Source organism: Thermobia domestica, chromosome 6 (genome assembly GCF_964235325.1).
Source record: "Thermobia domestica chromosome 6, izTheDome1.hap1.1, whole genome shotgun sequence".
Taxonomy (NCBI): domain Eukaryota; kingdom Metazoa; phylum Arthropoda; class Insecta; order Zygentoma; family Lepismatidae; genus Thermobia; species Thermobia domestica.
Genome location: NC_137459.1, coordinates 144837725 through 144861952, shown reverse-complemented (window position 1 = coordinate 144861952; position 24228 = coordinate 144837725). Strand labels below are relative to the sequence as shown.

The following is a 24228-nucleotide window of genomic DNA, read 5'->3' as shown; positions in this document are numbered from 1 at the left end:
TATAACTATGTCTAATACTTAAAGCATAATTGAATACTTGCTCATTTTATTCTGTCTCATTTAGTTTTTCGGATTTAATATTATATTTTAAATATCTTTTTAAGTTCGGTTTCCTTGAGTGATCGGAGAGTACTTAAAAAAAGAGTTAATTTTGTATGCCTACACAAGAGTGATCGAGCACATTCCTTTAAAATGCAACAATGAGCATGCAGTAGTCTACCATACATCAATTTTTCAATCACACAATATATATTATTATGACGGTTACTTTGGGAGCAATTACAGTAGGATTCTGCGGACTAGTCGCTTCATCATCTCTAGCAATAAAACATATTAATTTGAATCGAATCGACAGTGGAAATACTGTTGAGTGAAGCATTTCTGCACTAGCACGAATTTATTTGCTAGTACAAGTTTGACACTTGACTGTGGACTAATTCTTTAATCTTCAAAAATGTGTTTACTGTCCTGGAGAAATTTCAGTACAATGATATAGCAAAGCACGCTATATTGTAGCTAGTATTATTATTAGATTTCACCTAGCATTACTGATAATAATCTAGTAACACGGGTTGATTTAACGTCCTTTATAGTACCGATAGTATGTGGAATGAAATATACTACCTAATCGAGGTCCGAAACACTATTTCAGTTTGTGTCAGAGGCGAGGGGGTTTTCGAAAACGAAAGTTATCATGAAACATATTTACAGTATTCTGAAAATCTTGAGTAATTAGGTATTCATGGTACTTGGTAATTAGGTATTCCATGAAAAGTATTGAGAAAGAGTATTCTTTCAATCGTAATTATGCCAAACGATGCAGTCGGATCTGCCTTTTTTACTGTATATAAAATGGGAAGAAAAAGAAAAGTCAAAACCGTCTACTGCGCTAGCGAGCCATGAGTAACCAAGCTGACAACTCCGCATAAACGTCACTACAACGTTTCGCGGGAAGCCAACGACGTTCTACCTTCCGTACTATAATAGCAGATTATGCTTGAATGCTAAAACATTGTTCAGTTTCATTTCTTAAGAGATTTTCTTTCCTGTCTACCCATTATTTTGTCAATAGCTTACAAATCACTGGCACCAGACTTTTCGAATTATAGTCTTTAAAACGTTTTCATATACATTTTTCTCAACACTCTCATATTTATAACGTCTTTTCAGTGCTGAAACTTGTACATATAATAATTTATTATTAGCACCTAACTTGAAAAGTGCTTCCGATAAAAAGAAAAATTAAACTGAATATACACAATATCATGTTTAGATTGTTCATCTTTCAAAAGTACTTTTTGCTATCCATATTGTACTTTTTTTTTTTTTAATTGTTTGCTACTGGTGCAACTTCGATCACTTTGGTCACGACTTTCATCCACGTCATCCGAGTCGGGGTCTCACTCAGATAGATACGGTAACCCAAACAAACCTGGTTATTCGGACAGACACGATGGTCCGGAGGGAACCGAAATGTCAGCTCTACAGCATTTTAATCTATCAAGTCTTCACTATTTCAAATATTATTTTATGTTTACTCGTCTTATACTAAAAAAAATTGAGGAGACTTTGGACACTAACTACGCAAAATGATTTATCAAAACACAGTTTGGCGTCAGCGGTATTTTTAATATTCTCCACGACAAGTTTTACAAGCTCGCTTGACTAAGTTTTGAGAATCCCTTATAAGAAAATCATGTAGCCTATTTTTTCTGTAATTTTCACTTGTTTATACTCTTATAGATCTTGTAGTTATTTTTCAGTGAAATGTTTTGCTACCCACAAACGCGCGCATCAAGAAAGAAAGGCAATTATAGATTTAGTGAAAAGAGAAGGCAGAATTTGTTACTAGAATTACATTCGGAAATAAAATATACATTAATGTAAAATTAATTTAACGTCCCACGTTTAAGTCCTTGAGATTAAAGGAGACGGATGATTAGTGAAAGTAAATGTTAATTAAAGTAAACTTTTAGTGATCTCCTAACGGGAAGCGAACCCAGGACTATACGCACTAAAGACGCACGCTCTAGTTACTAAACCAGCGGAATGGCGCAGAACTATATTAACAATGCTATAGAAATTCTCTGTGTATATGATGTTTCGTTATCTCCAAGTCTGCTCAGATCATATCGGATCACGAGTCTGTCTGCTTCCAGATCGCAAAATTCTTAACCAGTGTCATCCATGCTACTAATACCAAGTATAATACAACGTTTGTTCCAACCCCAACGGGTAAGAACTGACTGCAGTCAGATACTTCTTTCCAAAATCGGAGTTTATTTCTCGGCGGGAGTTCATATGGTTCGGATCCCACGTTAAGCAAGCTGTAGGTCCAAATCTCATATAGCCTCGCAGCTGAACGGGACGGTAAACTCATATCAATTACTACAACGAATAACTAATATTCTAGAAAGGGCTCTGTAAAACATTTTCTTCATACCTGTATGTATAACAGCATTCTGTAAAATCTTCAGAAGTATTCAGAAAACTTTTAAAGAAAGGTTTTATGTAGATGTAGGTCTAACAAGCAAAGTAAACTATTTTGTCATTATTAAATTTGATAAATTGCTACATTTGCTAATGAAATGTTGACTTTACATGTTCTTCCTGAAGTATATGCAAAAAAATATATATACATACATATATATATACATACATATATATATATATATCTGAAAATCTATCTTGACCTAAAATCCAGCATGTAGTAATAATGTGATTAATTTATGCTTATTTAGAAACAAATCGCGAAACAGGAGCTGGTTCAGTGAGCCATTTCTGTCCAGTTCTTAACGACAATTTTATAACCATGGCACGTCAAACTTGTGTTGAGTTCTTCAAGATTTAAAATTCTTAACATATTTCAAATTCTATCAAGAATCGAATTCAGGATGTATATTTCAAGGTGAAGTGTTCCTATCTATTCAAGAAACTTGTGCTTTAGCATATAAGAGGAAATATTTTTGCTAATTTGCAATACCTTGCACTTCATTGCAGTATATTTTGTGGTACATCATTGCTTAATTTGTTACAGAATTGTTCATAACATTTCTCACATTTTAAGGTATAAATATATTCATTCTGGCCACTTATTTATGTAACGAAATGTAATGGCTTAGTGACATTTTGAACTATGTTGTTTGTTTTGTTTAGAACTAAAGATGAGTAACTTTTATCTAAAGAAACAAATGGTTTTAGTCAGTAACGTAGCCAGGATGTGTTTGGGGGGGGGGGGCATGTGCTGTTATATGTACATATAGAAAAATTACAAACAAAAAAATATATAAGAAATTACAAACATAAAGTACCAAAGTACATTGTCGGACCTTTTTAGGGGGGGGGGGCTCTGTCCCCCCCTCCCTATGCCACTGGTTTTAGTTATATTTAGTTCCAGAAATAAAGATGATGGAAGACAATGTGCTGGCCACACACAAAATAATTGAAATCCATCTCGTTGACCTTAGCTGTTTATGTATTATAATTGAAGATAATTCATTTTAGTTTTCAGCTGTAACCTATTCATATAATTTTATTAGTAGTGAACTCTAGAACGATCTTTACGCTTGTAGAATTCTACTTAATCTTCTTCGTGTGACAACCACAACAAATAGAAGAGGGATTGCAGAATGTCGAATCACACCTAAAATTGTAATAATACTTTCCTTTTTGCTGTTGTCCTACCTGATCAATGAAAAACTGAAAGGGAACCGCGACGAAGATTCGAAGATTCGTGTGGGCAGAAGTCCTAAACAAATCCTATGTGCTACATAATAACATAGCAGAATTCATTTACTCTGTAAATATGTGGCTAATACCCGTAAATTTCAAGTTGTAAAAGAACGTAGTTTTTTTTTTTTTTTTATATATATATTGTTTTATGATATTTCCATAGTGTCCTGTGTCAACTGAAAAGAGAAGGATAAGGCATTTATGGATTTTGTTAAATTGGGCCTTTAAAACATTTATAATTAAATCTCGAGGTGGTAGAAAGGTATGGGTACCGATTTCATTCTGATAGTAAGGGGCAAGAGATATTATCCTATGAAAAACATGCATTTTCTTTTGTGACACACAACACAGTATATTAAATTACGGAACGAAAATCAGTTTTGAAAGACGAGAAAATAGAAAGATAATGTTAGAAGTATAATGCAAACTGTAGTCTGTTACTTGGCGAATTTGATTTTCTGCCGATTTTTCTTTTATTTCTAGTTTCTGATTTACTAATACTCACCAAATGAATTTAGAAATAACAAGTTAACAATAACTATAATGCAGGAATTCTCTCTTTGTCATCGATTAAAATACTATAGTTCATTTTTATCGCTAAGTAAGAACTTTACATAATTATTTGATGATACTGTATTATCTTTATTCAAATATTGATTTTAAATACTTTTATGTTCTGTGCAATTGTGATGGAAATTATAGTCAAAAATTAAACTTAATGTCCGTAGTAAAGCCGTTTCAAAGTACGTATTGCATATGCCATTTTCGGCATTTCTTTTTTTAAGGGGGCTTCACGTCAGGTTTCATTGCTATGTTAATCTATGATGTAAATCTACAACTTAAACATGGGGCTGCAGCCACATTAGTTTCCCCAAGAATTTAATCCAGGCCTTCAGCAGAAAAGGTGAGAACACTATCTCTTGTCCTTAGATATGATTTTTAGTCTTGAAGGCTAGAGAGGAAGGTTGATATCCATATAAAATAGAAAATCACTATGTTTGTGACTCTAAATCTCCTGAACCGTTCAACCGATCTCGATCAAATTTGTAACATGGATGAGGTTCGAGGCTGGGCTAGTTTTAGGCCATTCACTTTGATAGTAGAATAAATTGGAGGGGGCATAAAAATAAATAAAACTTAATAAATCCTGAAACCACTCGGCTGGTCTAGATCAAATTTTCAACATAGATGAGGTTCAGACCTGGGATCGTTTTTATGATTCAAATTTGACGGACCAACGTAGGGGTGGAGAAGGAGGGATATATATATATATATATATATATATATATATATATATATATATATATATATATATATAAACAATTTATATAAGACTGAAAGTGACTATTTTTGTAACTCTTGAACTATCCGACCGATCTCAATCAAATTTTCAAGATACATGAGGTTCGGAACTGGAAACATTTTTGTAATTTCACTTTAACAGTAGATCCTAGGGGAGGGGGACGTATAAATAAAAAGCAATAAAACCTAATAACTTTTGAACCACCCTATCGATCTCGATCAAATTTTCAACATATATAAGAGTCGGACCTTGGGTGTTTTCTGTCGTTTCACTTTGACGAGCCAACGTAGGAGAGGGGGAGGGAGAGAGAAATTCAATATGATCAAAAAGTGTCGATATTAGTGTTGGATCCATTGTTTTTGGGGTCGATGAGAGAAACAGTGACACTTCTGATGCTGTTTCAATCCAAGTTCAGCCCTGATCGTTGGGAAGGGGCAGGGTACAACGTAGGGGTGGGGGATAAACATTTTAAATTGATCGAAAATGACTAATATTGGTGTCGAATCCATAGTTTTAGAAGTAGCTGAGATTAACAGTGACAATTCTGATGTCGTGTACCACCGCACAGAGGAGGGGGAAGGAGAGCTGTCTATACCTAAGGAGAGGGGGAGAGAAATTTAAAAATGATCAAAAATGACCAATATTAGTGTCGAATCCATAGTTTTCGGGGTCGATGAGAGAAACAGTGACACTTCTGATGCTGTTTCAATCCAAGTTTAGCCCTGATGGTTGGGAAGGGACAGGGTACAACGTAGGGGTTGGGGATAAACATTTAAAAATGATCGAAAATGACTAATATTGGTATCGAATACATAGTTTTAGGAGTAGCTGAGATTAACAGTGACATTCTGATGCCGTGTGGCGCAGCATGGAGGAGGGGAGGGGAGCTATATATAATAATAATAATAATCGAAAATGACCAATATTATTGCCTAATCCATAGTTTTCGGGATCATTCAGATTAACAGTGACATTTCCGATCCCTTTTAAATCCAACAACAGCCCCGCCACTTGGGGGAGGGGGAGAAAGATATATAAAATGATCGAAAATCGCTAGTGTCGAATTTATAGTTTTCTCAGTCACTTAGATGAACAGTGATACTTTCGATCCCGTTTAAATTCAAATTCAACCTCGCAAGTTGGGGAAGGGGGAGGAAGAGATATTTAAAAATGATTGAAAATGAGCGATATTAGTGCTGAATCCACATTTTTTGGGGTGGCTGGGATGAACGATGACACTTCCGATGCCATGGCCCGCAACATGGGGGAGGGGGAAATGTATATGATCGAAAATTTTCAATATTAGTGTCGAATCCATGGATTTCGGGATCGCCGAAATGATGAATGATCTCTCCGATGCTGCTTAAATCGATGCCATTAAAAACGAAAGCAGCATATTTCACGGGTACTACACACGAGATACGGAGTTGTGCATTTAAATTTTCATTTCAACGCAGCGAAGCGGGTAATATATGCTAGTTAACAAATATGTCTACAGATTCCATATCCCTTTTATACTGGAAACAATAAGAGTAAATGAATACATGCATTTTATCATAATGCAGGGGACCACGGCGGCTCAATAGTAGGGCTCTAATGTGTAGGGTTCCTGGTTCGATCCCAGCTCGTGTACAACCACCGTGTGCGTAGCTTTTCAAGGGGGTTCTCCCGTTTCCTCCCACCTTCTTTATTCTACCATTTCTTTCGTTTCTCACCATCACAATCTTCTCTAGCCTGTCCGGAATGACCATGTAACGTAAAAGTGAAAGATAATTTAAATTTAAGTTAATAATGAAGCGTGTACATTTAAACACATTTAGTTCAGTTAGCTCGGCGTACTTTGTAGTCAGTATTAAATTCAATATTTCTGAATCATGTTTATGAACCTATATACATAAAACTTATCAGAGAGGAACTCACCAACTTACAAAACGATGCGTCCATGTGGCAGTGTACTTAGCATTACTTGCTACACTTTTGGAACTAATATAAACGTAATAGTGATTTCTCCTTATCCTGTTAAATGTAAAGTTATGCTTTAAAAATTTTTATCTTAAGATAGAATGTTCTGATGCTGATGCGGGGAAAAAAGCTCATTCTACCATGAACTACCAGTTCTTAAGAGATCTGAAGTGTCCCAGTGACTTGCTGGTCAAGAAACCTAGTAATTACTTCGAGTTCATTTGAAGATTATAGAGATAATAATGCGTCCCGCTCAGATGAACTTTACTCGCGATGGTTGTGAATCGTTGGGGTGTTTTTCTTCTTTTGGATAATTTGAAACTACAGGTTGCTAATGGTGCCTTTCATATCTTTATCTAAATTGGCTGGGAAATGCTAATGCATCCCATATGTTCCCTAGGCATTGCACCATGGGGTTACCATATATAACATTCCTTAAACCATCTGTGGGCACAGCGATTCCAAACCTTCGACAATGTGGCCTATACAGCGATTCTTTGGTTTTCATTCCGGGGAGTTTTATCTGTTTTTATGTCTGAGATTCCTAGTATATCTTATTCATGTCTTTGAAGGTTCAGTATCTAACAGAACTTTGCGGGTACCCGGTAGTAGGTGGATTATATTTAAATTGAGTATTATAATTAATAGTAATATGTAAATTAAAAAAAAAACAAACATATATTGTTCTGTTTTCACTAACAGGTTACAAAACGAAGAATGAGAAAGGATAGGATCAATATGATACGAGAAATTGGAACCTTATCAGATATCATAGTTGAAAAGACCGAGCGGCTCAAAGATAAATCTGAGAAGATCAGAGCATTGGAACATAAGTTGAAAGTGATTCTGAAGAAAAAAAATGACCTCATTATCGATTATAAAGAATTGAAGGTATGTTCAAATGTTGTTCTTTCCTATCGTCTTGATAGTACGAAAGTGCCGAAATAGTAAACCTGTTTGATCTTGTTTCTTTAATAGCAATTTTCCTTTCAAGGATAAACTTAATTGTTAGTTACAGAGTTGATTTACTATTGCAACGAAAGTCTATTTGTGAAAATAAAGTGAAGCTCTTTCTTAGGTAGTTCAAAGTTTGCGAGAGAGAAACGCATCGTGTTTAATTAAGTTCTGAACCGTTACACTGGTAACTAGAAATGTGTCATATTGGACCATTTCGTCACGTTTACTAACTGGACATGCAGTACTCGCAGCCATTAGGTCGTTTGTTTAACCCTTTTAGGATTTCCACTTTTTGAGGTAAATTTTAGACTTTCACTCAAACATCTACTGCTTCCTTACTATTTATCGTAGGACCATGGTTCATGCCTAGTTTTTTTCACGATAGATAGCATACTTTCCAACGCTACCACTCACTTGTCCGTATTATACACCAGAAACGGGAAAATCGGGAAAAAACGGGAGATTTTTCAAAAAAAATTGAAATTTTTGCGCCCCTCTGGCCCAGATTCACGTAGGGATCTGATTTTTTTTTTAAAAAAATACGCTGTTATGCAAATAATACTTCTGCAAGACTTCAATCTTGTATCTTGAAAACAAAGGTCGGGAGAAATTTTTGAAAGTTTGAAGGTGACACATTTTTTCATATATATATATATATATATATATATACAGTATGGCGCTAAATTCGTTGTACAAAAGCAGAGGGGTGATTCCTGAGGGTAAAACAAACAAAAAAGTTCTAATAAACATAGGGCGAAAACCGCGTCGTTTACGTCTTATAGGCTGCCGAGAGCGTGGGAAAACGAAGTTTAGACTTAAATATTTCACTAATGCAAAACAAGCATTAAGCTAATTACAAACTGGTGATTTTCATAGTAATACACATTTAGTGGTCGTTATAAAAAGGAAGCTATACTTTCTGCTTGCCTTCTTGATGGACTCTGAAATTTTGCAGCTTTATTTTATGTATTGTGTTTAAGCCTCTAGAATATTTTAGCAATAAGCTGAGGCCAACACGAGCCTTGAAGGTGTATATTATAAGTGCAAAGCAAATAAATCTTTGTGAGAAATATTTATTAGCAAATATATATATATATATATATATATATATATATATATATATATATATATATATATACTTGCGTTTGGCTTGCTGGGGGCTTTGCCCCCAGTCCCCTGAGTTTACTCGGCTTACGGCCTTGCATCTCTTACGTGTCAGCCTTTGCATCGACAATGAATTTCGTGCATTTGCTCTTCATATTTACTGAATTTGTCCAGCTGGGGGCTTTGCCCCACACCTCCGCCTTCGCTCGGCCTACAGACTCTCAGCTCTTAAACCCACAATTCTATCGAATTTCAAATTTCTTACTTCAACTATCTAAAAGATAAAATTTTATATCCCAAGAAAACGTCTAACATGGGGATTTCTTCATTCCCCTTTAGACCCCTTAAAAATTAATAATAATCACCTTTGGCGATTTTCCTGTCTGTTAGTCTCAGAAAGCTACAATCATGCCAAATTTAAGTTTTCCACGTCATCCGGAAATACCCCTTTAACTTATGTCAGTTCATGTAGTTTTATATATATTTAGGATATATAGTTTTCCCCCCCAAAAAAAAAGTTTACACAAGAAATATAGCAACCCCCTTTTTTTTCTTTTTCCGTTTCAGCTAAATATTACAATGTCCTTTTAGTCCGTAATAAATGTAAATATTAATACTTTCAATTCTTTTGTACCATTTATACCATATTTTAGTAAAACTGAAGCATTTCTCAACATTTATATTTAAGCACCCTTATTTAGAAACGAAGTAGGGCCTCGTAGGAAAGTAATTTTCCAGGTTAACATTGTACATTTTAAACATCAGTTACATAAAAACATACCCTTTTTATGCCGGGGTGGTACCGGATACCTTCCTTTCCAATTTTACAAAATATTAAAGCATTTAGTTAATGTATATTTGAATGTTAAAAGCCCTTATAGGGTAAGCTATTTCTCTTAATATATTCCTTATCTGCAAAATTTCAGTGATTCACATTCGGAACGGCTTGGTCAACGTCGGACCTAGTTCCTTTCGTAACTACTATAGGGCAGCATCACTCAACAAGTAATCAATTATACCTCTTTCTTGCCGGATGTTTATGTTTTGAAATACGACCTTCTACCATTTATTGAGGAAATACAACCTTTCTACCATTTACGTTACTGGATAAGTTATGTCAAAAATACTACAAAATTTACATTTTTGGTAATTTTTACCTATAAAAGGAGACTAGATAGACCACCCAAACCTACAGATGTGCATACCCTCATCCTATACTACTACCGTACCAAGTTTTTAAATTTAGCAACTTCCAAATTTTAAGGGGGTGGCCCTATGTACCCCTCTCAAATTCTGTTGGTTCGCCAAGGAACCCCTGCCAAGAGGGTATTGAAGTCATACTACTTGATTAGATCACGTGAAATCCCTCAGCCAATAAGAAAATTTGGGCCAACTGGGAGCAGTACTACTATTGATCCTTAAAATAATTTTTGTTGTTGCATGGAAGTTCAAAGTGATATCACTCATTTGCTACAACTTAAAGAGAATGAAGTGATACTTATATGGTATCTTCTAGAAAACTGTTAAGTAAGCGTAATCATTATCTCAGACTATTTCCCCCTACTTCAACTTTGTAAAAATTGTTGTGGAAATGATTCAGGTTTCTCAAACGTGGTTATTTATGTATATGATATATTAGGTCGTCAGTTGCTCCTTGAACCGGTGATGATAGGTCTTATAGTTCTAAAGCGTTGCTGCTAGAAATTCCTTTTTTTTTCGTAGTGGCCACTAGCATATAACTTGGAAAAAAATCATTTTTCAATTTATGCTTATTAGACATGTTTTACTTCTTTCAAGGTCAATTTGTTATATTCAAGTATTTTCTTCTTTCACTGACAGAGCGAGCACCAAAGTAGTTTGAAGCAAAATGAAGATGACAGACATCACATATTGATGTTGAACGATCAAATAAAAAGGCTTCAAGATGACGTTATAAAGTACAAAGAAAATAGTAGAGTAGAGCACAACCAACGACTTCATTTGGAAAAACAACTTCAAAATATGAAGGTATGTAGTTTTATTTTTAACGGAAAAACAATAATTTTACCTTATTGTTGCACTCTCAAAATAAGGGAGATTAAAATGAAAGTAACCACTAAGGTTGGGGGCAAGCTCTACTACTAGTCTTAGGAGACTACAACCATTTTCAAGTACGACATCTTAAAAAAAGAGGAAAAGGGGAAATCATACTGAATTATAAAATATGAAATTAACGCATAATTAGTTTAGAATTTGGCAGTAACTTAAGAGGAAAAGGATATTGCAATTATTGGATCAAATAAGATCTCACCAAACGACTCAGTCCTGATATGCACTTAACTTTCGAGATGAGCACGGTTCACTCGGTCAAATCGAAGATTGACAACTGACCCCCTCATAATTCTGTGTTCAATAGTTTTATTCTCGACTCGTGTGTGACGTCAGATAAAAGCGACGGAACATTCCAATACACCAAATCAGCTAGTCCTTAATGTCCTGAGGAAATCCAGTACACGTATCCTCATGTCCACACGGACATGACCAAGCACTCTCCTGCTTGGGACAGGAAACTTACCAAAAACATCACCTTTGACGTTATCATTGTTATCAGCGACCTCGAAAACCCACGAGGACATAAACCCATGCACATTACACTGTTTCCACATTTTGACCAGGTTGTTAGAATTCCAACCCAATGTGCAGCATTGCTATCTTTTACAAACCTTACTTCTCAGCTTTAACAAGATACAGAATATCTCGGTCAGTACGTGACTTATCGATCTTACATAACCACGGTATTGCTCGTCATGCTCTACCGCCTTGCATTATAGGTTTTAAACCATACTGCACTAGTCACGTTCTCCGAGTTATTGTACCTTTTGCAAACTCAACTTTTCTGTTGATGGCAGCACTATTCAACGGACCCTTCTAGACTTGCAGTCAGCGTAAACAGTTCTTGTAAATATTTAATTTGAGGTCTAAAAAACGTTAGTACCTCACTGCCTGTGTGCACCACGGCGTTTGCATTTAACACGTTTCACATTATTTCTTGAAAAGTTTGCAAAACTGATCTGTGTTTACCATGTCTATTGTCTTTATTTTCATTGTTGTTTCCAATGATGATATCCAATTTAGGTCATTCGATTTACAAAAACACAACTTTCTCTTGGGTTGGCATCACTATTCATCCGGTTATGTTCATCAGTACACGGTCAGATGTTGTCCTTTCTCTAGTTGCTTCGGGCAAAGTTTCGTTTCTCTGTCTCTTAGTTTCTCCGTTATTACGGTTAGACATTCTAAATTACATTATAATGTGGAAACGTCATTTCATGACTTTGTCGTCAAGTCGGCATGGGTTAACGTTCTCGTAGGGAGCTGCTATTTCACTAATGCGTGTTTACGGTCACATAGAATACGTTTAGCGGGTGTGCGTATTGCAACAAGAAATTACCCTAAATTAGGGACACCCTAATATGAACCTGAAAGATGTGCACAAACTCTGGGAAGTAATTCGTGACATCAATAGAAGACGAAAAAAAAAAATCGCATGTTTTCAAATTCCGCGTCGTGTATGAGTGATAGAGGTGCCAACTTGGAATCAAAAATCGAATTCTGACAATTGGAATGGAACAGAAAGATGTGCACATATTTCGGGATGTCATTCGTGACATCAAAAGCAGACGAAAAAGAGGCCTCTTGCATGTTGTTGAAATCCGCGTCGTGTACGAGTGACAGGGGTGCCAACTTAAAATCGAAAATCGAATCCTGACAATTGGAACTAAACAGGAACATGTGCACCAATTTATGCATGTGTGTAGAGACACAATATTAGGGCGAAAGGTTGGAAAAGTGTCAGTGACCGATTGCTGGTCGACCTTGGTACACATGAGCGACATATTGTGGACCAGCAGTCGTGATCTATATATATAAAAGAGAACGTACAAATCCTTTGTTAGCTCATCACGCTAATACGGCTGAACCAATTTCTTTCATTTTTGGGGGGTTATTAAGATTTGGACCCTAGATGGTTTTTATCATATCACTTTAATTTTCAATTACCAGTGTCTTGAGATAATTGACCATTCAAGTGTCCATAACGTAGAAATCCTTTGTTAGCTCATCATAGCTAAATCTAACCGTATTTATATGCAACCCACATGACCGTGTCACTCGGCGGGTTAACATAAATGACAGGCGATATAATGTTAACATTTACTGCAATCTTCTATGGTTTTTATCATATCACTTGAAAGCGAAAAAGTAAAAATTATCTAAGTAACAAAGTTTATTGCGTTCCGGGGTGACCCCAGCGAAGCGGGGTGAACGCTGCTAGTTTACGATATTTCTCTACGAGGAAACAATTGCAGGACACTGATGTGTAAGGAGCAAAATGACCTGAATACCACTTGTTCACGCAGACAGTATTTTCTGAACAAAAACTAATAACATCGTGTCCGGTAGTAGTACGTCGTGTTGCGGGACGACTGAACCAACACGACTATGATGTAGGTGATCTGCAAGGGAGACAGTTAAAGTGGGTAAAGTGTGTAATAAAGCTTCGTAGTGTAAGTGTGGTGTCAGAACTGTACGAATTGTCCGTTATTCATATGGGAAATAAGCTGATATACTATTTACATATGGCAAAGCGAATGGAAATTTTCGGGAGGCTGACAAACTGTGCCAGGCAATATATCCACGACGACAACCTCATCAACAAACATTTGCTACTGTACATCGTCGTCTACGTGAGACGGGGACCCTGGCGTCTATGTATGCGGACTTACGATGAAAGCGTTCGGTTCGAACATCTGAGATGGACGCTCGTTTGCTACAAGATGTAGCGGAAAACCCCGGTGTGAGCTCCAGGCAGCTAGTCAGTGTGCGTGTAATTGGTCAGAGTACTGTTTTGCGAATTGTACACGAGAATACCTTTTATCCCCATCACCTGCAACGTGTACATCGTCTCCAGGCTGTCGATTTTCCCTCACGGGAGGCGTTCTATAGCTGGTTGTTCCAACAAGATGTAACCATATGTTGATTTCTATCGTTAACACTCTTCACTAATGAGGCTACCTTCGGGTGAGATGGCATAATCAACTTCTTCAGCACTTACATCTGGGCGTCGGAAAATCCACATGGAATGGTCGAGTCCCAATATCAACAGCAGTTTCGAATACATATCTGGGCTGGGATTTTAGGTGACCAGTTAATCCGACCCTTTATTCTGCCACAAAGACTAACAGGCGATGCGTATCTTCAGTTTCTGCAAGATACACTGCCCCTTTTGTTACAACTGGTATTTCGAAACTATATGTGGCTGATGCACGATAGAGTTTCCCCCACTTCTTTCCTCCCGTTCATGCGTATTTGAACAATACCTTCCCCTGCAGGTGGATCGGTCGCATGGCCCGTCCGGTAACCGGACCTAAATCCCTTGATTTTTACTTGTGAGAATATCTTAGTAGTCCCGGGGTCGGGATGTGGCGCCCCCGTCGCCCAGTTCTCCGGAACTGTCAGCCGCAGATCCTCCAGGTTGGGGGTTGTGCTGAGCCGATCACACATCATTTAAAACCTGCGATCGAGCATAGTTAAATTATAAGCCTCGGATATGGACTGCTCTTACTAGAAGATAACCTTGCTATGGACTTGTTTTTGCTCTTGGATTTGATTGGATGACGCTGGACTCCGGGCCATGGGATGGAGGAGTGAAGCGCATGCGTACCCAGCAGGACCGGAAGGAGTGATGATGCCCTGAAAGGGAATGTTGGGTGTCTGCGGTGCGGGGATCTCTAGTGAACCATTGGTTTCTCCCCTTCCACGGTGGGACGTGGATCCTCTCAAAAGTACCCATCAGTCGGTGGTGCAAGTGGCTCTGCCTCCTTGTCATTTTGACTTTGTGTCACAACTTAGCTTGTTGACAAGGATCATGCAGGTAGGACCTGCCATCCTCGTTGGCCGCTTCGAACCAAGACAGGAATCCGAGAGGATTTTGGGCTTTCTTAAATTATGGTTCTGCATCAACCACCCAACACGGATACTGGCCTGATCCGTAACAATAAGGAAAAGCTTGGTATTCTACCAAGATATTTAATAATTTAGGATAAATTTACTGATACAACAGGAGCCCTTAGTAAATTATCACTAGGGAACGGAAGTTTATTTAAATAAATGTTTTTTTTTTCTGCAGTGAGATAGAGGTCCTTTCTTTTGTCAAAATGTTGATCATATCTTTTTATGTCACCACAGCAAATTTTATTTTACAGAAAAACACATATTTTCCAGTTTTCCGTATGTAAATACATATTTTAAGAATTTTCGTTATAAAAACATAAAATTTCTCTTTGAGGCCTGCTACATCGAAGTCTTCGAAAGAAAAAATGCTTTTCCCACACTTTCATATCGAGTGTGTCAGGTTTGTTTTGTCTTTGACCACGTTCACTGGCAGACTTCTGACACCTTACTTTAATCTACATGTAAGGTCCTGTTAAGGGAATTCTACCCAGCCACAAGCCAGCTACAACAATGCAGGATTTTGAATCCACTACGTGTATTTTCGTTTATTGTTCTGAGTGGTGCTTCAGCATAGTGTGTGTGTTTCCTTACTGTAAAATGCCTAAAATAAAGGCAAATGTATCATCTCGTTTGCAGAAGTTCTGTGAGGAGTATATAGATCGATTTTCTACTGATGACAAGGTGCTATTTTGCCAACCGCGTGATAAATCTGTCGTGGCTGACCAACGTTCACAAATTACGCAGCATTTGGAGAGCAAGAAGCCTATTGCTGCTGCTTCACGTTTGAGCAAGAGACAAGCATTTATCGGTCAGCCAATTGCGTCTAGTTCTGGTGAACCGCCAAAATTGTCCGCTTTTTTAATGAATTTGTGCAGAGCTTTTGTATCCGCAGATATTCCAGTGTTCAAATTGAAGAACCCTGAATTACGAAAGTTTCTCGTGAAATATACGAACTTCAAACCACCTGACGAATCAACATTGCGAAAAACTTATCTGCACAGGTGTTACGAGCAAACTTTACAACACATTCGCTCGGAATGTGCGTATCAAAATATTTGGGTATTTATGGACGAAACTACAGACTCCAATGTTTTTTTAAAGTGGGGAAACATGATTGTAGGAGTGGTAAGTAATGATAATGAAACTGTGTTGACGAAAAATTATTTGCCAGTGCGTGAAGAGCTATCTGCTGCTACACGTAAATATAGCAAGATTTTTCAACGAAGCAATGCAATTACTGTGGCCAGAAGGCATAAAATTTGACAATGTTCTTCTTCTTGTTACAAATGCTGCAGCTTACATGAAAAAAAAAAAAAAAAAAAAAAAAAAACTGCAGTAGGCCTTGCCGTTAGCTACCCCAAAATGGTGCATGTTACCTGTGTGGTTCATGGGTTACATAGAATATGTGAAAAGATAAGAGTTCTTTATCCCAAGGTCGATAAACTAGTTTCAAATGGAAAGAAAGTTTCTATCAAGTCACCTAAAATAATAGACATTTTAAATCAAATATGTCCTGGGATTCCTATTCTACCCGCTCCTGTAGTTACGCGATGATGCAGTTGGTTAGACGCCATTGGGTATTATGCCCAGAACTTTGAACAATTCGTATCTGTCGTAAGCGATCTCGACAAAGACTAAGCATCGTCTAGAAATCCTCCAAGATCTTTTAAAAGATCCCTCCGTAAAACTCGAGTTAACATTCATTTCAACAAACCTGTTCTTTCTTTCTCGTTGCATAGAAAAGCTTGAATCGTCATCGAACACTCTGTCAGCTTCACTGGGTGAAATCCGCATAGTAGAAGCGAAACTGTAAGAACTTTCTGGAGCTAACAGACAAGCTTGAAAAAAACTTAGGTTTTCAAACACTGTGAAGAAATTGCACGTGTTTTGGAAGGGGAAGTGGTGAAGGAAGATGTTATCAATTTCAGTGTTAGTGAAATTTTGTGTTTCAAATAGGTGAGACTTGTTTCTTGTGACATGGAGCGATCTTTCTCGCAATATACGATGCTTTTTAGGGATAATCGTCACAAATTTACAATGGAGAACTTGGAGAAAACTCTGGTAGTCCAATGCAACGCTTTCAAAGAATAGTTCACTAGAACAGAATTTAAAATATTCACAATACATATAATATTTGTTTCTGTTGCGAAATATTTTTGTTTTTGTCACACATTTTTCGGTTTTATCACATATTTTCAAAATTTATAGCACATAAATAAATAAATATGTCTGAGTTTTTTTAGCACACGAAGTTCCGTTTCCTAATTATCACCATTTGTTATACATCGACAGTTACACCATATAGCCACAGGATCCTTTCCACCATGTCATATTGGCAAACTAAGGAATGGTACATTACTGGTGCAAACAGTTTCAGATAAACAGTCTCGCCTATTATTATCCTGTGTTAATTTAGGCCCTGTCCTGTGGTAGTTGAGGCCCACCGTCAACTCAACACCAGCAAGGGAGTTATCATTTGCTTTGATTTGAAAGAGTTACCAGAGCCGGAAATATGTTTCGAACTTAAGGGTAGTCACGTTAATGATGTACATCGAATCACCACGAAGAAAAATGGTACGGTACAGCCCACGGATCCTTATATCCTCGTTTTTGCTCTACCTAACCTTCCGTCCGACGCATTTGAACGTCGCTTACCACCGTTTGAAGGTCCGGCCGTATATGCCATTACCCTTACGGTGCTTTAATTGTTAACATTTTGGCCACTCCGCCCCTTCCTGTATTGCCTCTGTCATCTGTGACAATTGTAGTTCAGCAGGTCATGGCCAGGCCCCATGTTCGGCCCCACCCAAGTGCACTAACTGTAAAGGTGGTCATCCAGCTTGGTCACGTGCCTGTCCTCATTTTATGGCTGAGAAAAAGATTCGTGACTAATGGTAATAGAGAAGATATCAGCAGCTGAGGCTAAACGAAGGCTACAACCGAAGGTTACTTTTGGCACTAGTTTCTCTTCCCTTCTAAAGACCAGTAGATCACAAGGTACTCAGACAGTTCATTTCTCTACCCAGACTGATCTTGCGGTTTCCAGTATTCCCGTCTCTTCCAAGGAGTCTCGTGCCACTGCTTCTTCTGTGAAATCAGGACTATCCCGCATGAAGCACAGGTCATCTTCCGCTTCGCAGCCTAAGCCTACATCGAATGATCCTTCGCCTCCACGAATCGTTGAGCCAATTCCTGCTTCTCAGCCTCCTGCCTCTCCGGCTGCTGGCTCCACCTCGACTGTCCCTAGTCAATCCATAGCCCAGTTTTTGAAGCAGTCAAACAGCCAGCCTCCTACCAAACCACTCACTAAAAAGGAACGGAAAAGACAGCTCCAGGCTCAGGCTTCGAAGGCTGCCTCCACCTCCTCCATAGCTACTTTTGCCAATCCACCGAAGAAATCTCCACGCACCCAGTCTTCTAGCCTGGGGCGAAGAAACAGAAGCATACATCACGCAGTCCATCAAGTGATGACGAGTCTCTTATGGATGATACGGTGGAGGAGGAGCTCGATAATTTTACCCTTGTGGAAGGCCGTACAAAAGGCAAGCGCAGTACCTCGCTTCTTGTTCTCGACTCTTGTTGCATATGTCTCTTCTTCAAGGGAATTTGAATGGCTATTCCACTCACTACAAGGAATTTAAGCAGTTATTGACATTGTTTAACCTACCATATTCTGTCTTCAGGAAACGCATTTTACCTCTACTAGCAACTCAGTTCTCTCTGGTTATACTATATATCGTCATGATCAGCTTACTGCAGGTCGTGCAGCAGGTGGTGTGGTACTCGATGTCTCTGATGCCTACCCCTCTTCTCTCTTACATGTGAACAGTGCTTTCCAGCTTACAGCTGTTCGTGTCTTTTTAAGGCAACCTGTTACTTTTTATTGTGTCTATCTTACGCGGCATGACGTTTTTACTGCTGCCGACCTTGACCTGATTGCACGACAGCTTCCATCCCCATTTCTGTTTGTGGGCGACTTCCTCCTACCATGCACTGTGGGACTCTTCTCGTAATGAGCCTCGAGTTTAAGAGATTGCCACTTTCCTTGACAACAATAACTTATTGCTCCTAAATGATGGCAGTTCTACACATTTTACTACTGCTACTGGTACCTACTCTCATTTGGACCTCTCCATTGGTAGTCCTAAACTTGGTGCCCACCTCACTTGGCGCGTCCAAGACGACTTGTGTGGCAGTGACCACTTTCCTATTATTGTCAATGGATTTCCGCTTATCCCTTCCGCTCCTTTCACTACCTATAATCCACGTAAAGCACACTGGGGTCCTTTTCTGCAACTTTTCATTTCACTTTGGAACCCCGTTTTACAGTTGATGGTCATTGTGAGAAATTTCAACAGAGTATCCTGGAAGCTGCACACGACTCTATTCCTATCTATGCTGGTTCCTGGTGTAAACGCACCGTCCCCTCGTGGTGCTCGACGTGACGCTATTCTGGCCCGACGTCGAGCACTCTGTACTTTTCGTCGTGCTCCTACAGATGATAATTTGGCTCAATTTCGTCTTCTTCGTGCTCGAGCCCGCTATCTGATTAAGCAAGCTAAATGTCATAGCTGGCGCACTTGTTTCTTCTCTTACTGCTGGCAGCTCCATGACAGCGGTCTGGTCGCAGATTCGACGTCTCCAGAGCTATGTTTCCTCGGTTGCGGTCCCATCCCTTGTCATCGATGGTGTAATGGTCGCTGATCAGGATAGAATTGCTGCTGAATTAGGACGTCGTTTTGCGGATGTCTCCAGTTCTACTCATTCCTCAGCTGAATTCACTCAGAAGCAACGCACCGGATCTACACCACTTCAGTTCCGCTCTCGGACCGTTGACCTTCTAATCTGCCTTTTACTGCTGCTGAACTTACTGTTGTTTTGGATTCTACGAAGGACACAGCACTTGGCACTGATTGTAATATGCCATTACAGTCTAATGAGATGATGTTTTTAATAGGAGGGTGCCCGAAATTTTTGCACCGACTGTACTTGACGTTCAACAAAAAATTTCTGGCTGTTCATATAATTCATAATATTGTTCGTTATTCTATTTCAAATTAACATGGAAAACTGTAAAAAAATTCATTGCGAATGATAGTTTTGGGAATCAATATCTTTATTTATATTTTAAATTAGTTATAAGTCTTGTATATGGATGTGTAAATGGATTATTACAATTCTTACGGTGTCAGTGCTATCCGAAAATATAGATCCACTATTGGACGGAACTTTTCAGATCAAATAACCAATCTAAAATTCGACAGAATTTTCAGGACCACCCTTCACCTCTCTTTTAGATACCTAGGTCCTTCTAAAATCTAGTTTAATCCAGATTTTACCAAATTTTATTCGTTTCAAAGCCCCACCGCCAAAATGCTTAGTTTTGATTGGCTGATAAACCCACGCTATGATATTAGGGCGCAATTATTCCATTCCACGCCGGGAAATTTTACTGACAACAGCCAGATTCGGATCTTCTCGATCATAAAGTTGAAAAAGGAGTAGAAAAGCTGCAAAAAAGGTAATATTTGGGAGTTTTTTAACATCTAAAATCTCTGGAAGTCTCGAGGAGCCAAAAACTATTAAATTTCGTAGTAAAAACTGAACTAAAAAGCTGAAATAGGAAGCATAACTCGGTGACGCCATGTTGTGCAGATATAGTTCGTGATGGACAGAATTCAGGATAGTGTGTGCATTTAATCTCCTTTCCCAAACCCAGTTTTGCAGTTCAGTGAATCGAATAGTTAAATTTCCCTCTTGCCCCTCCTGAATCAGTGTAGGTTCGGTCAGACCTGTCCGTTCAGTAATCTGTCTGTGTAGTTAGTACGTGATTTTTTTTTCATATATATATATATGGCGGTATTTTTAGGTCTGTTTGTAGTGTTAGTAACCATCAGCATGTACGTGTAAATTAAGCAGAGGGCTCCTATCTGACTCCCAAATTGGGAGTACGGCTTCCAGCGGGATGAGTTGAACATGTAGTTTGTTCCGGGTTCCTGCCCCTTCAGGGCAGGGGTCCTATTGTTAGCTAATACTCCGATATGTCCCCTCAGGGCATTGATTAAACAGGTTAAGTAAAGAATGTGATTTAGTAAATATAAGGGCCAGTTGGCCCTGTTCCTTTCTTTCCTTTTCCTTTCGAGCCGATTTAAAATGGTGAAATATGAATGTTTTCTGTGTGTATTTATCAGTACAACATGTATTAATGATAGTGATAATTGGTGTGTATTGGCATGATGTGTCTTGTAGTTTAAGTAGTATGTGTATATTTGTAATGTAGTATCAGTAGTAATTGTGATAGTTAAGTGATGAAAGAGTGTGTGAGATAATTAAATATGGACAGTGTAGTATTTACTATGCGATAAATTTTTTATTACTCCGTCATTAAGTGAACTCATACACAATATTTAAAAGTGAACGTAATATAGTATGATAATTCCGTGTACAAGGTCACATTCAGTTGTTCAAGGGTTGATTATATCGTCGCTAGCCCTAGTGTCAAAAGTCAGTACTAACCGCCATTCTTCTGTCGAGATGCTTAGTGATTTAGTTTTCATGAAATTGACCTTTCTTTCCGAAATAAAACCTAGAAGGTATAATTCACAGCCCATATGAATGTACAGTTAGGTCAAGTGACCCAAAATTAATATATTCTGAAAATTTCAGCATTCTGCCTAGTCTAGAAATCGAGATATTTAAGTAAATAAACAATACGTAAATTTTTAACAGAAGTCGGGCGATATGATGCTAGATCTTCGCTTTGAAATTATAATAAATGTCCATTTTCCTTCGTGGCTGCAGAAGTTCATTGTTGCTGCAGAATTTCATAAACATTAAACATTATCGCAGATAATTCTAATTTCAGTGAACATACATAGGATTTTGTTTTTTTTTTTTCTTTCTTCTTAATAAAGCTACCGAATATTACATAGTATTGTGTGTGGTGAAAGAGTCTTGAGTTCGAGTGAGGTTGTCGTGCGGTGATCGGAATGTGAAATGTTTGTAGTGATTATAGATTTTAAAGTGTTATGATAAAATGTGTATATAGGCTGGGCGTAGATAGAGGAAACAGGGTGTCTGTAAAATATAACGTCGTAATGAATGCAAAGAATGATGATATGAATATTAATATGAATATGAATATGAAAGTATATGAATATTGTAGTAAATGAATATAGAAGATAGGACACCCATATAGTTGAATATATATAGTAGCCCAGTGAATACTTCGCCGCGTGTTGATATATATATATTGAATAGATACGTGTAGCTACAAACATCTCGGGTTCTGACCCCTGCACCATAATATCACGCGGACCGGAGGGCGATATATAGTCGGACTACGGTAATACTTTGTGGTTTAATGTGTTATAGTAATGATCAACCATAGTGATACCATCTGATAGCATGGGTAGCATCATATAATCGCTGACTAGATATATTGAATAATAAATTGTGAAAAGACAGTAGTAGTTATACATAAGGGCTGTAGTGAATTATATTTTCTGGTCGGTTTTAAAAAATAGAATATCCTGCTCTGTGAATTTTTTTTTCCTTCACGTTACCTACTCGGGCTAGCTTACAATGTTCATGGAGGCGACAGCTCTGATAGGGTTACAGAATCAAAACAATTAATTATCCAATTAATCCCGTACCCGGGCATCGACCTCCCCCCTTGAATATTTTCGTTTTCTTTTCTTAGTTTTCAAACTAGATAGTGATGGAAATTAATCGATGCCTCAGAATTTAGCGCATTCTGCGAAGGGGAGCTATCGGTGGTTTGGCAATAGAAATCACCGATCCAAAATTCAGTTTATTAATTTTTTTTTTTAATTTGGCAAATCACTAATTAGGGATATCTTAGCTATTACTCTAATTTCATTACTATTCTGGAATCTTCTAGTTTCCAAGAGGTCGGATGATTTTTTTTCTTTTGAAATTCTAAATTAACGCCGTCTCTAACCTTCCGGAGGATTTCGGAGTCTGCAAGGGTGTTGACCGGATACGGTGAGTGGTGGGATTTCCCTAAAGCCTTTGTCTTTCCGAAAATCCCATCGTGGACACAGACTTGTCTCATCTTCGCAGACAGCTTTTTCGGCTATTTATTTGGTAAGCCGAACCCCTTTTGGCATATTAAGGATATTTTGGCTATGGATTTGTTGAGAGTGAAATTCGACTTCTATCTTTGTAGCGTTAGTTATTTCTCACTTAAGTCTTTGGCGCCCCTATTCTTCGTCTTCCTTCTTCACTATCCCTCTCTCTGTCTTCATTACTTCAAGATTTTTTTTTTCAAATTTTCAACCTTCCCCCCCCCCCCCCGATTTTGAACTTGTCACTTACGATTTATTTAACGTACAACTCTGATCTGAAATTACCAGCTGAAACGTTGCAAGACACGATTCATGGATAAAGTAGATAGTGATTGGGTCCTCCATCACATTTTGACCTATCGCCGAAATGAACAAAGACTTCGTAGTTGACGACACTTCGATTACGTTCTCTCACCGTCGTCCCTCTTAAGTTTTTTTTTTTTTTTTTTTTTGATCCATTGGTCACTTTCCTTTCTGTTTTGGTTTTCAATTACCTTGTAGTTAACCTGGGCCCAGAAATTGTACTTTGGTTTATCTAGTTATATCTTTAGAAATGCTTTGTGTTACGTGCCTGCCTCACAAAGTTTTTTTTTTCATTATTTAAGCACGAATTGAATATATAAAAGTGAAAAAATTTATAGATGCGCGGTATCAAGTAAAAAATCAATTTTCTTTTTCATAGGTAATGTCGGAAGTCATTTGTTTTTGGACAATGTTTGCAACCTTGTAAAAAATTTTATTATTGGGGTGATTAATTTAAATGTGTGCGCATTTATTGAATATAAATATATATATATATATATAGAGAGAGAGAGAAATGAATACGTCGAAATGTATATGTACTTAATATGTGAATATGATTTTAAAGTAAAAGTATGATATTAAATGTATTATGAATATATGTAAGAGCGCTCGTGTCTGTCCCCCCTAAACGTGTATTGGTTGCTATAGTTTGCCAGTGAGTTTTCCGACGAATTTGAGAATGTAGATTTTGTCATGAATACCGCCGTGCACTTAAGTAATTTTCCTTTTCTTTTGAATAAATGTAAATGATACCTTATGTAATTCTGTAATGGCATGTATTGGAAA

At 37.7% G+C, this 24228-nt stretch overlaps 1 protein-coding gene across 1 annotated transcript in view; it reads left to right on the top strand.

Moving 5' to 3' along the window:
• The first annotated feature begins 10333 nt into the window (after positions 1-10333).
• Positions 10334-24228, top strand: part of LOC145687324 (uncharacterized) — a 213524-nt gene continuing 199629 nt past the window's right edge. Inside the window, exons 1-2 of the mRNA XM_081760782.1 lie at positions 10334-10384; positions 11014-11065. Of these exons, the coding sequence (XP_081616908.1) occupies positions 10334-10384; positions 11014-11065 (103 nt within the window). The remainder of the gene's footprint in view (positions 10385-11013; positions 11066-24228) is intronic.